The 16,527-nt window shown below is 43.1% G+C and overlaps 1 protein-coding gene and 1 pseudogene across 1 annotated transcript; both read left to right on the forward strand.

The window, feature by feature from the left end:
• LOC147452797 (uncharacterized) lies at positions 1–562 on the forward strand (annotated as a pseudogene).
• LOC147452798 (uncharacterized) lies at positions 1–15,391 on the forward strand. The gene is made up of 3 exons (XM_086519300.1): positions 1–627; positions 10,400–10,402; positions 14,820–15,391. Exons 1-3 carry the CDS (start codon positions 573–575, stop codon positions 15,389–15,391), a joined length of 630 nt encoding a protein of 209 aa, XP_086375426.1. The 5' UTR covers positions 1–572.
• The last annotated feature ends 1,136 nt before the right edge of the window (positions 15,392–16,527 follow it).

The following is a 16,527-nucleotide window of genomic DNA, read 5'->3' on the forward strand; positions in this document are numbered from 1 at the left end:
ATGATCGATGAAGCTTCATTTGCAAAGTTATATTTGAGAAGGTTCTTCATAAGAGCTTTTCACGGTATCCGTGGTGATAGTGACAATATCTTACCTTCTGAAAGGTTTCTGAAGGACCTACATTGTGCATTGATTCTTTCTCAAAGCAACTCGCTATTAGCAGATGCTCCATCACATGATTGCTCTCCGTCACATATGGATGGACTATTGGTTGTGTCTTCAATTGAAAAGGCTAAATCTATGTGGAGTGATCTATTAAAATATGGAAGCAATTCACCATGCACTAGAAATCTTCTTCTCAAAGGGATTGCAATATCAAAGAAGAGATGTACTTATAGAGATCCTACTAGTGAGGAGAAAACTTATCCAAAGAAGTTTTGGAACATTCCAGAGCAGTACTTCCAATGTTTGGAAGTAAAGACATACCAAAAGGTCCTCTTTGAAGGGATATATTTAATGTGGGCACCAATGTCATAGCGAAGGTGGATACCGATGATGCAACAGTGGAACACAGGGGTCATTGGAAGGCTTATATAACATCCTTGTTCTCAACACAGTTTGATGGAAAGTGTATGATTTTCTTTGGTGGACGGTATTACAAGCAATGTATTGTGGGAAACGGGGACTGTTAACCCTCACGGCACACGGACAACCTATGATCTATAAACGTTGTATTGTTTAGAGTCAGGTACCAGGCTTGTCGGATCAATAGGAACATGGTAAGGGTGATCGCCGATGACAGGTGCACTCTAACTCGAATATTCAAGGAGTTAGTTGGCTAAGTATGGGCGCCCAAGTGTGAATGGGGTGAGCTCATATAAAAGCCACTAAACCTAATTTTTACTCATTCTCTCATTGTGCAATAGAAGTTGCTCTTGCTCCATCTCCACCATCTCCTTGTGTGTGTGTGTGTGTGTGTGTGTGTGTGTGTGTGTGTGTGCGTGTGAGAGAGAGAGAGAGAGTGAGAGTGTGTGTGCAATCGAGCGTTGCGGCGGCACGATGGCGGCGAGGCGGTTGAGCGCGGCGTAGCGGCGTCTCCCTCTTCTTCGCGGCGCGGGAATCCTTCATTCGCAACTACGCAGGAGGGTGAGTGACACACCATTCTTCCTTGTGAGCTTGTCTGTTGTATGACTGTGTGCTAGGAGCCTTTGTGGATCACACACGGCACGTAGCAAGTCCCTAGCCGTGACATTTTTGGTGCCGCTGCCGGGGACTTGCTACGCGCCGTGTGCGAGCTACGAAGGCTCCTAGCACACAGTCATACAACAGACAAACTCACAAGGAAGAATGGTGTGTCACTCACCCTCCTGCATAGTTGCGAATGAAGGATTCCCGCACCGCGAAGAAGAGGGAGACGCCGCTACACCGCGCTCAACCGCCTCGCCGCCATCGTGCCGCCGCAACGCTCGATCGCACACACTCTCTCTCTCTCTCTCTCTCTCTCTCTCTCTCTCCCTCTCTCTCTCTCTCTCTCTCTCTCTCTCTCTCACACACACACACACACACACACACACACGCATACACACACACAAGGAGATGGTGAAGGAGAAGGTGGAGATGGAGCAAGAGGAGCTTCTATTGCACAATGAGAGAATGAGTAAAAATTAGGTTTAGTGGCTTTTATATGAGCTCACCCCATTCACACTTGGGCGCCCATACTTAGCCAACTAACTCCTTGAATATTCCAGTTAGAGTGCGCCTATCATCGGCGATCACCCTTACCATGTTCCTATTGGTCCGACAAGCCCGGTAACTGACTCTAAACAATACAACGTTTATAGATCATAGGGTGTCCGTGTGCTGTGAGGGTTAACATACCCCCCTTCCTGATGTAGATTCCGTCCTCGGAAGCTATCCAGTTGAAGCTCGTTCGTCGAGATGGAAGAGCAGTCGACATGGATGTGCGTAGCCTTCTTCAATCACTGCAAAATCAAACAACATTGCCACAGTAATTGCATTCTCATATACAATTAAAAATCATATGCAATTTTAGACAGACAAATTGATTGGTAACATAATTTTAGACAATTTGTCAACAATAAACATTAAATTGCAATATAATCAAATGCATAAACAGATGTAAAGGTTAAAAATTAAACAAGTCCGGGGTCGCTAATTTAACGATCAAAAGGCACTAGAGCTCGACTATTAATACCATGGGTAACTTCTCAATTTTTTTTATTTTTATTTTTTTTTGTCAATTAAGTTGTTTAATCGCGAGAGCCAAGTATTTGATGTTCGAGGGCTGACTAGAGGCTATACCTAGAAGACCTTGTAGTTAAGCTACGATAAAAGGAATTTCTCATGAGATCATTGCCTGACTGGTTACCTTTTCTTTGACCCCCCAAAGTCTTTTCACATTGATTCAATTTTGATGTGTGTGCTTATTTTGTATGCCTTGGGTTTTTTGCTTTTCAAGGAAAAGCGCCCACACTGGGAACCTCTAGGGCTCTAGTACCATAGGCGATACATGTGAGTGAAGTACCAATTTAAGCAAGGATTTCTCTTCCAGCTTAAAATTTTACATTATGGCACTTTGATTTTTTGTTTGTTCATTTTCAGCATTTTAATTTTGTAACTTTGGGGGGTCATATAACATTGTTACCCTCGCCAGGCTCATCACATTAGTAAACTCCCTTTATAATACTTAAGCTAAAGGTCAATAGGGTTAAGCCCACTAGAAAGCCCTAGTACATTTCACACAATGCTGCCTAAATCGGATTAAGAACCTAAGTAACCATTGCGTATTAGGAAGGCATTCCCCATGGTATTAAGAGAAGATTTCGAATACCTAGCTTGGTCAAACCAGCTTAGTCGGACTGCTTGATTTTTAAACCTAGACAAGTGATTATGACAAAACATTACATTGAATTAAATGTTTGATACTAAGCAAATGCGTTGAATATTATGCTACCAATCACAATCAAAGCAGACAAACATGGATGCAAAAAGATAAGGGCAATGCTAATGGACATAAAACACCTGTTTGTGTTGATGGTCGCGCTTAATTTGAAGTGTGAACGAGAGAAAGGTTCCATGAAGGTCCAAATCCTATCAATAGCAACACGCTCCTGTACACACTAGGAAACAAAAGGAATACCTCCAGGAGGCACATTAGTGGAAAAAGGTACCAACACTTATTGAACACAACAAAAAACATAAGGAACCCTAACCTAATTATTTGCACTCCCCCTAAAGAGTCAAGGGAATAGGATATTGTAGAGGTTGGGGGGAAACCCTAAGGCTAAACTCCTATCCTCGTCGTCGAGATAAACAAAGTCATCATCCATGAGACCATATGTGCCATCCGTGTAGTCATGTAAATTTTCTTCTTCATCATAGGTGCCCATGTTTACTAAGAAGGTCACTAGACACCTATAGTCATCTTGGTCAAAAGGGTAGGCTTGTGCAATGGGAAAAACGCTCTCTACTAAGTATGGATCAGACGTGGTCAAGAGACGTATTAGCCATTCTAACTCCTCAAAATTCCTCTCACATGCTAGCGTACCTATCAAATCCCATTCACATGCAAGCACTGGAAAGACCATGTGAAATATTTGTGAAAAGTAACGAGGGTACCTCTCACCCAAGGCAGGAGCGGATGACTCTAGCGTACTAGCCATATATGTACACGCAAATAGATGATGGTTAGAGTGCAAATATTATAAGGGTCGTGTTCTTGTGCATAATTTGTTTTTATGATTTGTGTTATGGCTCTTGCTCTTTTACTTTTTTATCTTGTTTTTGTGAGTATAAGGCTTTATATATACATTCCCTAAGATCGGAGATTAAGAGGTCAGGGAGAAAGGTTGAGAGGGAAGCAAGTGAATGATGGATGTCCACAAACACTCCCCCCTTCCTTGGGTAGATCATACCGTTTGAAATGAGCTCGTCACCCTTTGAAACCAATTGTTCCAGTTGGTAATAGGTAAGGATTTTTGCCAGTAGTTTTTTATAACCCTAGGTGCCTCGTCAAGTTGCAAGGGTGGTAAGGTACTCTCCCAGGATCGAACTTGAAGTGGTTCATCAGGTACTTCTTGAACACTGGGAGGTGTGGATTCTTTTGTAGCTTCATGGAGGTCCACTACTATAGATGGAGGCTGTGTAGAAGCTTTTACCTCTATGGATGTATTATATGAGGAGCTAGAAGCTTCATGGAACTCCCCCCTTCCTGAGCGAGGTGGGATAAATTGGTTTTGCCTTGGAGCCCAAACTAGCTCTGGACTAGGTGTGTAGCATTCTGTGATCTTTCCCTTCCCACGGTCCGTCGTTGGCTTTAGCGTTACACTGTTTGACTCATATGGGTTATTTGTCGATAGGGAAGGACACATTTTACATTTAGGTACCCAGATTTGATCATTTCCTTTATAGTATCCTTGGGCTTTTAACAGTCGTTTAGGAATCCAGTGCCACGTTTTCTTACATTTCTTGGAGCGAGTGGGACGTTTCTTACGAGGCTTCCGTTTTTTAGCATCGGCCATGGTTACTAAAGAAGCTTTAGGGACCCACTTGTATGCTTTCTTTGTTATATTAGGATGGTTCTTGTGTGTCTCAAGCTTTCTTTCAACTACATCAGTTGAAGATCTAGAGAGTTGGGCTATGGGGACGTATGGTTCAACCTCCTGGACATGCAATGTCCTGGGTTTTATATCCTTAGGCAATATCTCAGGGACTATGGCTTGAGTGGTAGGGATAAGAGTTGGTTTTTGTGTTGTGACACCCCCAGTCCCCCAATCAATAGTGCATTTGGTGGCTATCATCCACGTGCGTCCTAGGTTTATATTACCCTCCATAGTTCCAGTAGGCATGACCAAAAAGTCTTGAGCTACAATTCCATTTTCATAACTGACAGAAGTGTGCCAGATTCCAAAAACCGTAGTTTTTTTCTTGTTGACACCCTTGACTTGGATAATACTCTCAGATAGAGGTGGCTTCCCTAACTGACACCACACCCCATAGGATAGCAGATTATATTTAGCACCCGTGTCCAATAAGGCGTTATATAGCACTTTTCCATAGGCACTATTTAACTCAATAGGGTATCGTAGAGGTGTGTCAGAGTCCAACCAATCCTCTTCGATTTCCACGTGGAATGCATTTGTGACTTCAAGGTTAGCCTCTCGTTTTTGTCTTATACGTTGTTGTCGCTCCTTAGCCTCAGCTTGAGCTTGTATCTTCTTTAACTCGGTTTGTGCTTTGGCGGCCTTCTTTTGATGAATAGCCCGTAGTTCTTCTTGGCTTAAAGGATCATAATATCTTTTGAATTTACTCCCATTGAGGAATCCAATGGTTTCAACTCCATCAAGAGTTTCCACACGAAGGGTACCTTGTGGGGTAATTTCACATACTCTAAATGGTCCTTTACCAGCATATTTCAACTTTTTCTTCTCTTTACGTACTCCATACATAAGGACTTTATCACCAACTTTGATGTCCTTGTCCTTCACATGGCGATCAAACCACTTCTTTCTCCTATCCTTTTCCACAAGAGCATTTTGCACAGCCAACTGTCTCTCTTCGTCTAGTTTTTCTAAGATATACAAACGCTCGGTTAAGGGGTTACCATTCCTTCCTTCTTGCGAAGCTACCCTAAGACTAGGAATGACAAACTCCCAAGGCATAACCGCTTCTTGGCCGTATACCATTTTGAATGGTGTAAAGTTAATAGCCACTTTATAAGCAGTACGATAAGCCCATAGAGCAGATGTCAACTTCAAATCCCAATCAATGCGATGAGCTTCTACCGTCCTGGTTAAAATAGAGATTAGAGTCTTGTTGGTGCTCTCGGCTTGTCCATTAGCTTGCGGGTAATAAGGTGTAGACTTATGGTGGGATATCATAAAGGTCATGGTAAGCTCTCTTATTACCTCATTTATAAAATGGGTACCATTATCACTAACAATTTCAAAAGGGCAACCAAATCTTGTGATAATGTTCTCAAAAAGAAACTTAGCTGTTGTCCTCGCGTCAGCTTTTTGTGAAGCCTTAGCTTCATCCCACTTTGTTACATAGTCCGTAGCAACGAGAATATATCGAGATTGAGTGTTGCGAGCTGCGGGACTAATTGGACCTACAAAGTCTAAGCCCCATTTTTCAAATGGTTGGGTTACTTTAATAGGATGTAAGGGCATTCTGTCTTTGCGCTGTGTGGTCTTGTAACGTTGGCACTCATCACACCCTTTTGTAAAAAGTGATGCATCCTTAAATAAAGTTGGCCACCAATAGCCTCATTGCAGCACCTTTCTAGCAGTCAGGTCTCTTGAAAAATGTCCTCTTGCTATGCCCATATGTGCTTCTTGCAAGATATACAAATATTCATCCTCGCGGGCACAACGCCTAAGAATATCTTCCTTGCCTAGTCTATACAGAGTTCCGGCAATCAAACAATAGGGTTCACATTCTTTTACTAGCCTTCGAGCGATATCCTTACGAAGTTCCTTGGGTGGAAAACCATTAACTAAAAAGTTAACAATGTTCTCACTCCATTCAGGCATAGTCTCAACTATGAATAGGGAAGTATCGGGTAATTCATCATCAACTCCTGTAGGGGCTTCACCATTGGGTATGCGAGACAAATGATCAGCCATGACGTGCCTTTTACCGGGTCTCACTACAATCGTGAAATCAAACTCCAGAAGAATTAACAACCATCGTGTGATTCTTCCTGTGGAGCATGGCTTGTTTACCAGATACAGCAACGCTTGATGATCCACATAAAATACAAACTTGTTTGCCAGAAGGTAGTAGCGAAATTTCTTTACTGCATAAACCATTGCTAAACCTTCTCGCTCTGTAGTGGTGTAGTTCCTTTCAGCATCGTTCAATTGACGGCTTGCAAAGCTAATGGGATAGTCCAATTTATGTTCTCCTGGTTGAGTGAGAACACACCCAATAGCAAAGTTTGATGCATCAATATGCACATGGAAAATGACATCCCAGTTAGGTGTCCTTAAAATCGGAGCACTTGCTAGTGTTTTCTTCAATTGTTCATAGGCCTGGTCACACTCTTCAGTCCATTTAAATTCAATGAGAAGCTTGTACAAAGGACGTGCTATCTCAGCGAAAAATAAAATAAACCGTCGATAATAACCCATGTGTCCCATGAACCTTTGAACTCCCTTGTAATTGGTTGGTGGTGGTAACTCTAGAATCACTTTAATTTTGCTCTCATCGGTTGAGATACCATTCTTAGATACTATATGCCCTAAAATAACTCCATGCTTGACCCAAAATTGGCATTTGAACGGGTTCAATGAGATACGATATAACCTACACTTTTCAAACACCTTCCGCAAACATGATAGATGTTCTTTCCAAGAAGAGTAAACACAAAGGTCGTCTAAGAAAGCTTCACAAAACTCTCTCAAATATTCTTTAAAAGCAGTGTTTATTAATCGTTGGAATGTAGCAGGGGCATTTGTTAAGCCAAAAGCCATCACACGAAATGCAAACACGCCAAATTCTGTGATGAAGGCAGTTTTAGCTTGGTCCTCTAGCGCTATCGTGATTTGGTTGTAGCCTGAGTACCCATCTAGAAAGCTATAAGCTTCCTTGCCTGCAACTCTTTCGAGTACATGTTCGGAATATGGTAGGGGGTAATGGTCTCTTCTAGTAGCTGCATTAACTTTTTTGAGGTCCACGCACACCCTGAGTTTCCCATTCTTTTTTGGCACGATAACTATTGGAGACACCCATTCAGAGTGTTCAATAGGATATATGAACCCACATTTGATAAGCTTTTCTAGTTCTTCTTGAATGATCTTTGCGTACTTAGGATTCATCGGGTAGGGTCTTTGTTGTACGGGCTTCGCAGTGCTAATCATAGGGATTGTATGTTGGACCACAGAAGGTGGAACACCTTTCATATCATGGTATGTCCAAGCGAATATGTCCTTGAATTCCTTGAGAAGCTCTTTGAGGACCGCCTCTTCAACTTCTGTGAGGTCTTGGGCAATAAAAACAGGTTTTGATTCTTCACGGGGGTCGGCTAATTCTATTTCTTTAACTATTGCCGGACCATCATAGATTTCATTATTCCCATCGATAGGTATTCTTTGGGCTTTTGTGTACACAACCTTTGCTTCCCCTGTGGTGTAAGATTTGAAATGTTCTGGTGCAGGATGCAAGTCTGTGGATTCTGGTTGTGCTTTGGTCTGTGCTTCTATTTCTGCTTTCTTGTGTTGTCGAGCTAACTCTTGGTTTTGACGCCTCCTTGCAGTGCGGCTCAACTTTGGCTTGTCTATGATCTCTAATTGGGCTATGTCATGGGGTCGTGGTCTACACCACATAACATTTTGGAGATATTCACCCCAATCGTCTACCAATTTTCGATGAGCATCACATGCTCCTATATAACTGATCCATTCTGCTGAGGATCTCTTCCTTTTTATCCTAGCACGTACATTGGCTCGATATCGACGCCTCTTAAAGTTTTTCTTTTTCTTATTTGAGACCTGCTTTTGATTTGCATTTAGATCTGGCTCACTAAAGGAGTCCTCGTTGGTGTCCTCTTCACTCTCGGAGGAGCTATCATCGGTTGATGTGCTCGGTCCTTCCGAATGTTTTGACTCTGAACTTGCTCCACTCTCTAATTCATGAGATTCAGAACCCGTTTCACTCTCGGAGTCAGTGTCTGAGTCGTGTTGGTCAAAATCTTCTATTGAGCTATCGGTGTCACTGTCAGATTGGTCTACAATTGCCTTGCCCTTAGAAGATGCATGTATGGCACTTATCATGTTCAGAGGTGCAATTTGTGGTACCTCTTCCCCCTCTGGTGTGACCCAAGTGGTTCCTCTATTTCCCCAGGTATCTATGGTTGCAGCTAGGTGTACCCAGCCTACATTGTTTGATTCCGTCATACCCGGTAACACATCCATGTAAGGAGAATCTTGGCCAATGTCTGTATCCTTCTTACAAGTGTAACAATATTGTAGTGGGGCCGAGTGAACTGTGGTGTCAGAGCGATGATCAATAATGGTTTTACTCCCTAAGGGGTGTACCTTACCAGTCACCAAATCCACTCTAAGGACAGAGTCTTGGAATTGCAAATAGACATGATTTTTAGACCAATCATGAACCATTTGTGCTTCCCTCATGAATGGTCGTCCTAAAATCATTTCATATGACATAAGTTGTTTAGAGAAATCCATTACAATGAACGTATGTCGTACCTTGTGTCCTAGAACTTTGATCTTAAGATCCTTGAGCATCCCCATAGGTTTGGCTATGGTACCATTTGCCATCTTTACCACAATGTTAGTAACACTGAGGCGGGGTTTTCCCATGGATTCCCAACAATCTTTTGTAACGATGCTAACTCCCGCACCACCATCAAGAATTCCCTTTATAGTTAATCCCTTGGTAGTGATGGGTAGGGTCGCATTAGACTCGTCGCCTTCAAAATACTGCCCTAATTCGTTAATGGGTACCTCGATCACAGACTCGTGTCCATCTAAGTCAAGTGATTGCACATGATTTTCCTCATCAATCATAATCGAGTCAGGCCTATTTGGTTGCGCAAACTGCGGTAATCCCGTTGTAGCTCTCCGTTAAGGAATGCTCGAAGTGCAAGGAATAACTCAGGATCTCCATACAGCTTTGCTATGATCGTGGTTCGGACCTCAGAAGACATGAAGTCCACTAGTTTGGCAACATTCATTGGCATTTTGCAGGGTGTAGGTCCTTGACTAGGAACTGGTGAGGATGGAATCTCATATTCCTCAATGGGATCAGGTATTCCTTCGTTAAACATCCTTTCCAACAAGAAAGGTGTATGCTCACTTTCTGATGTCCCGTCCTCACTCCCTTCTTGGATGATACTAGATATGGCTAACGGTCTATGGTTCATGTGGGGTGGATGAACTTGCGTGGGAAACACTGTGTCATGAATTTTGACATGCATGGGTTCTGGTTCTAGTTTCCTTTGAGTCTCCTCCACTAAACCTCTTAGATGTTTCACCTGCTCAATCTCGTCTACTGGGTTTGGGTACGTCCCAATCTTCTTTTTACGATTCTTCCCTTTTTGCCCCTGCGGTTTATCTTGGGGGTCTTGGATTGGATTTGGAAACACTTGTGGTGTTTTCAGAGGCTCTTTATGGTTTTCTCTTATTCGGTTTTCATTTGGTTCCATGTTACGGTTTTCTTTGTCGGTCTTTCCCTTTGTGGTATTGGTTCTAGTCTCCATTGTCTCGATTGAATCTGAATCATCCTCGAGGGTCATTCATATACACGGGGTCATCTCCTGTTCCTATGTTTGTTTTGGAACTTGGCTTTGAATTTCCCGTATTCTGCGACCTCTTCCTTCGTGTCTTCTTTTTCTTTGCTTGGATAACTGACGCGGTATCTCTCTCTTCGAGGATATGGCCTGGCCCTTGAAGCATGGACCGTGTAATCGCATAAGCGGGTGCGACGGGTGGTATTGGCGATGTCACACTAGCAATTTCGACCAAATTTAGGGGTGTGATTTTAGGCGCATTTGGGTTATAGGGGCATTGGGCAATCAAGTGATCTATGCCACAACGATTACATGTGAGTATTGGCATTGCAGACGTGCTCCCTTGATTCATTTGCATCTGTGCAGCATTCTTTTGCAGCCTAATAGGGCACTCCGCTCCCGATGTGGTCCACCACACTCGTAGCATTGAAGAGGTGGCCTCCTAGCCTGGGTGTTGATATTTTGACCTCTGGATGCGAGAGCAGCAGCTTGATAAACCGGCTTGACTTGCCCCCAACAATCTTCCATGTAGTATATAGGACACTCTTCCAATGTATCAAGTCCGTAGGCAATACTAGTGTCTATTTCCTCCTCACAGCCATCTGCATAAGCATTAGATGGCTCGCAACCCACTTGGTTCATAGGGGCGACTCTTGGATGCGGGGGCTGCGGTCCTAGCACAGGAGGTGGTAGCGGTGTAGCTTGTACAACATTTTGAGATCTAGGGACCATGTGTTGCGGTAGTTGCTCAACAGGTGGAGCAGGCATCAATACAGGAGCTCGAGGCGCATCCGTCCAGGCTACAGGTGGTCTATTTGCCATCATACGTTTGATCATTAAACAATCCTTAGCTTGGTGACCATACCTACCACATGCGTTGCAAGTTCCATTAAATTTTACTCTAAACGTAGGGCACTCACTAGTGCTATGTGGACCTAAGCAAATGGAACACCATTGTTGCTCCCTTCTTGGATACATGTGACTATTTTGAGGGGGTCGATTATCCTTAAGAGACTCTTGGATTGCCTTGGTGAGGTCTGTCAAGAATGTCTCAAATACCTTTGGCTCATTGGCAATGGGCTTTGCAGTCATGGGTTCATACTCAATGGCTTGTGAGCTAGTGGATCTCGTGTCAGTAGACACCCTCATGCCTGCTATCATCAAGTTGTCCTCTAATTGGATTGCATTGGCAGTGACATCTTCCCAGGTTGTGATACCTCTAATCACTAGTCCATTATAGATTCCTTCATTCCTCAATCCTCGAATGAATCGATCAAGCAGTTGGTTATTGTTGAAGCGCTCATTTACAGGGCAGCGAGAGTTTAAGTGCTTTAGACGACTAATGAAGTCCCTTACTGACTCTCCTTCCTTACGTTCGGCCTTCTGTAGCTGAGATGCTACACCCCAAAGCACACCTTCTCGTATGTACTCCTTTAGAAACAACCTTCGAAGGGTAGGGTAGATTGTTTTCTCGTCCACCCTTAGGGTTCTATACCAATCTCCAGCCTTCCCACTTAATGTCAAGCTTAAGGCATTGCACTTATGTAGTTCGTTGCGTTCCCCTAAGGAATCACATACTTGTTCAAACACTTCAATGTGTTTTCTAGCATCTTCGTCCCCATTGAATTTTTGCGTGAGTTTGGCAATTTGTACTGCCTTACTTCTAGGCTCTCTATCAGATGCATGACGCATATTTTCCGCGATAGATCGACCTATGGTTTGAGCAAACGCTGCCAAGTCACCTATGTGAGGAGGCAGGGCCGGTGGAGGTACTCTTGGAATCATATGTGGGAGAGGGACGGGTACCGGTCTTGGCATATGTGTGGATGATGCAGGATATGGAACATAACCGGGCATAGGTCCACTCGGATAAGGCTAGGGAGCGGCACTCGAGGAGCATAAACAAGTGGTACAATTGGAGGTGTGGGGGCCATGTGTGCATAAGGGGCTAGAGGCACATACGGTCGAGGCCCCATATTAGGTACTACGACACTAGGTAGTGGCACTACGCTAACCGTAGATGTCATCGGTACATTCTCTGTCAGGCTTATCCCTGGAGTGAGCACTGTGTTTTCCTTAATAGAGGGTTGAGCCAAGTTAGGGAAGCTAAAGTTGTCACTCGGAGGCTCAGATTGCATAGAGACCCCAGGTGAAATGACGTAAGATGGGTCCATGGGACTCATTAGAGGAGTCTCCATTTGTGATAGAGTAGGCTGTTGAGCCTTGCTCGTATCCAGAAATCTCATGGGGCCAGTTGAGAGTATATTTACCCCTCGGTTTTGCCTTTCTAATTGAATAATGCCATGGATAACATTACAGATCATTTTCTGTTGATCTTCGAGGCTCGTGGCACTAGAGGTGGATCGTACAATCTCTATCCATCCTACATGGTAGGCGTGGCCAGAGTGTATATCCGTCAACACCTCAGTGTGGAGGTCGTATGTCCAATGATCATTAATGAACAATCCTTCTAGAGTCGACGTGTTAACGGTTTCTTGTGAGGTAGAAGCAATGTTGCTCCCCGTGGATTTACTTGTCACCAACGGTACTCCAGAGGGAACTTCTGAAGGAGGCAGCTCAACAGGGCCTTCTTGGTAAGAAGTTGGCAGGATATCCACATGCACACTCTTTGGGGGTGTGGGGTCCACGTGCGATGTGAAAGGAGAGTCCACTTCCCCACCCCCTTCGTGTGCTTCATTTGCATCAGGTTCCGAGCGAGTAGCTCTACCTAATGTTTCCATGAAATGGCTAAACATACTAGTACTAGGCTGTGGAGCTTCGGGAGGTGCATGGCCTTCTCTCTCAGTGTTTTGGGTACGGTATGCTTCCATGATTTCTGAGTCGGAGGAGGAATCACTAGCGGCTATTTTAGGGTCTTGGGTGGTGCTACCTTGTGTCCCCGTTGAGGGTCTAGAGCCTATCGTGGATGGGTAATGGGTGTCCGAATGAACAGAGGCACCCTCAATATGCTCGTGTTCTAGCACCCGCCCAGAGCGTAAGTGCATGTGCTTTTGATACCCTAAGGTGTCAAAAAGCTGCTCTAGGAGGCCTTGTGACTAGTTTTTTGCATGTTTTTTGTTTGTTTTTTTGCTAGATTTTTTAGAGCGTGTCGTGGGATAGGCCGTGGGATAGCTCGAAACGAGCGTATCGCTAGGAGGGACGTGTTGTGCTTTACAGCCCACCGTTTGGTTCTATTTTGCTCCAGAAAAGCCCGAAACAGTCTTTTCCTAGTTGGGGAACTAGGCTCCAAATAGCAAGTCCTAGTGTGCAATGAAGCAGAGGAGAGTGTAGGACATATCCCACATTCCTCACTCCCTCCTTGTGAGTCTAGCCTATATATATAGGAGTGAGACCACCCTATATCATGAGACAGAGCCTGGGCCTGGGATTGGGATTGGGATTGGGATTGGGATTGGGTCAAATGATCCCGATCCCGATCTCACTTTTATACAAACCAACCCGTCCGTTTTTCTAACCTCCCCCTCACTCACGTTTTTATTTTTCGAAAAAAAGATCGATTTTTTTTAATTTATTTTTTTGGTACGCGTTTTGGTGCGCGTTGACCTCACCTAACTATTTACTGTCTCACCTACCTACTGACCTGCTAATCAGTGGTTCACCTAATTACTAACCTACTTAATTAACAAACTGTGCGCTTAACTGTGCACAAACCAGAAAACGCAGAAAATGCAGAAAATTGAAACTTGACAGAACTGTGCAGTGCAAACCAGAAAATGCAGAAAACGCAGAAACGCAAGAAATGCTAACTATGTAAGCTAAAATCTGAGCTTAATAGAACTATCAAAACAGAGCTTAACAGAACACAGAAAACTTGAATGCAGTCAACAACATTGTGTCTTTCTCTACTGTTTTTGCATAACAACAATAATCAAACTTAAGCCGCGCCTTTCCTACATAAAAAATAGCTTCAATACAATTTACAGGTCGCAATTGGAGCTTCACGCGTAGCAGCTCCCCGGCGGCGGCGCCAAAAATGTCACGGCTAGGGACTTGCTACGCGCCGTGTGCAAGCCACAAAGGCTCCTAGCACACAGTCATACAATAGACAAGCTCACAAGGAAGAATGGTGTGTCACTCACCCTCCTGCGTAGTTGCGAATGAAGGATTCCCGCGCCGCGAAGAAGAGGGAGATGCCACTACGCCGCGCTCAACCGCCGCAATGCTCGATCGCACACACACTCTCACTCTCTCTCTCTCTCTCTCTCTCTCTCTCTCTCTCTCTCTCTCTCTCTCTCACACACACACACACACACACACACACACACACACACACACACACACACGCACACACAAGGAGATGGTGAAGGAGAAGGTGGAGATGGAGCAAGAGCAGCTTCTATTGCACAATGAGAGTGTGACTAAAAATTAGGTTTAGTGGCTTTTATATGAGCTCACCCCATTCACACTTGGGCGCCCATACTTAGCCAACTAACTCCTTGAATATTCCAGTTAGAGTGCGCCTATCATCGGCGATCACCCTTACCCTGTTCCTTTTGGTCCGACAAGCCCGGTACCTGACTCTAAACAATACAACGTTTATAGATCATAGGGTGTCCGTGTGTCGTGAGGGTTAACAAGGACTCAGAACAATTCTTAATGGATCCAGTTACTCAAATGAGTGTGCTTGAGAAGGCCCCTTTGCCTTTCACATGGGATTGTGTTCGGCCCATCTACTCTGTACTTCACAAATTTATTCCATTGCCAATACCAAGGAGGCAGAGGCTCATTGCTTATGAGGTGAAGAATTTGAGACAGCGTGATAGCTTGTTAATGGAAGGAGGTTGTGGAAATGTTCCATTATGGGTGGAGGTCCATGATATAGTTCAAGTGTGCTTGAATATGGAGAATGCAATACAGATTCAACATGCTGTTGTTAGAGAGACTGATTATGAACGAAAAAGGGAAAAGCTTGCTTTATTGGAGCGTGATGCATATCAACAAAACACTTATAAATTTTGCAAAGAGGAGCATCAATGGAGAAGTTGGGATACATGTTCTATTCAAATTAAAGATTGGACAGTTACAAAACAAAAAGAGGTTATAAAGCCTGGACAAGCAGCTAGATGGATACCTATTGTTTGGCATTCTCCACAGACATATAGTTGTGGTAGCCCCTTTTATTCAATAACTGCTAGTAATCTTGTGGAAATATTTTAGAAAGACTATTGCTTCATGGATGACAATTTTTTTATTCATTGTTATGGTGTTCTTTACATATCTTTTGTATAACTTCACTCATATGGTATGCAAGCATGGCTAGTACATTTTTGGAAGTAGTTTAGAATGCTAGTATACTTGTGGAAGTAGTTTAGAATGACTATTACTTCATGGATGACAATTTTTGGATTCATTGTTATGCAAGTAGTATACCTATGGAAGTAGTTTAGAATGACTATTGCTTTATGAATGACAATTGCTAGCTTCATTGTTACGATGTTCTTTGCATATCTTTCTTAGAACCTCATCATAGAGTATGCTAGAACTTCTAGGAGACCTACTTTATGGATGAATATTATTGTACTTATTGTTATGGTATTATTTATATATCTTTTGTATAACTATACTCATAGAGTATGCAAGCATGGCTAGTATACTTGTGGAAGTAGTTTAAAATGCTTATTATTTTATACATGACAATTTTTGTATTCATTGTCACGGTTTTCTTTACATGTCTTTCTAAAACATTACTCATAAAGTAATGATAAGTGTGTTTATAATTTTTCAGATAAAATTTGTTACTTAAATGTCTTACTGCTCATGTGTGTGTTCAATGCTTTGTCTTTTCAGATATGAATTATCCACAGTCCTTTGTGGAGCAACTACTGTCTTTCTCTAATGAAGAGGCCCTCAAATTTTTAGATTCTTGGAGGGCCAGACATCTTGGAAATAAGAGAGTTGTTTCTTCTCCATCTAGCATCTCTATATACTAGCAACGCAAAAATATGACCCAACCATATATGAATAGGTGTTTAGGCCTCCACCTCCTAAGCTTAGAGAACCCAATAAACTCTATGGTAGGTATTTTCTCTTAGAAGAGGGTAATAACCAACATAGAGTTCTTTATTCAAACTATGGGTTTGTTAGAGGATGGTTTGCCAAACATAAGCCATTTGGAGACCTTAGAAATAATATGGAGAGAAAGAATACCGTGTTGGATGTAATACGAAAAAATAAAGGTGAGCTTAAGTCTGAAAGAGTAGCTCGACAAAATTATCATTGGAAAGAAGAGGACATTTATACATGGGCCATCAAGTCTCTTGCAGAAAAACGAAAATGGAGAAAAAAGAAACCAA

Source organism: Adiantum capillus-veneris, chromosome 8 (genome assembly GCF_014529385.1).
Source record: "Adiantum capillus-veneris isolate H3 chromosome 8, ASM1452938v2, whole genome shotgun sequence".
Lineage (NCBI taxonomy): Eukaryota > Viridiplantae > Streptophyta > Polypodiopsida > Polypodiales > Pteridaceae > Adiantum > Adiantum capillus-veneris.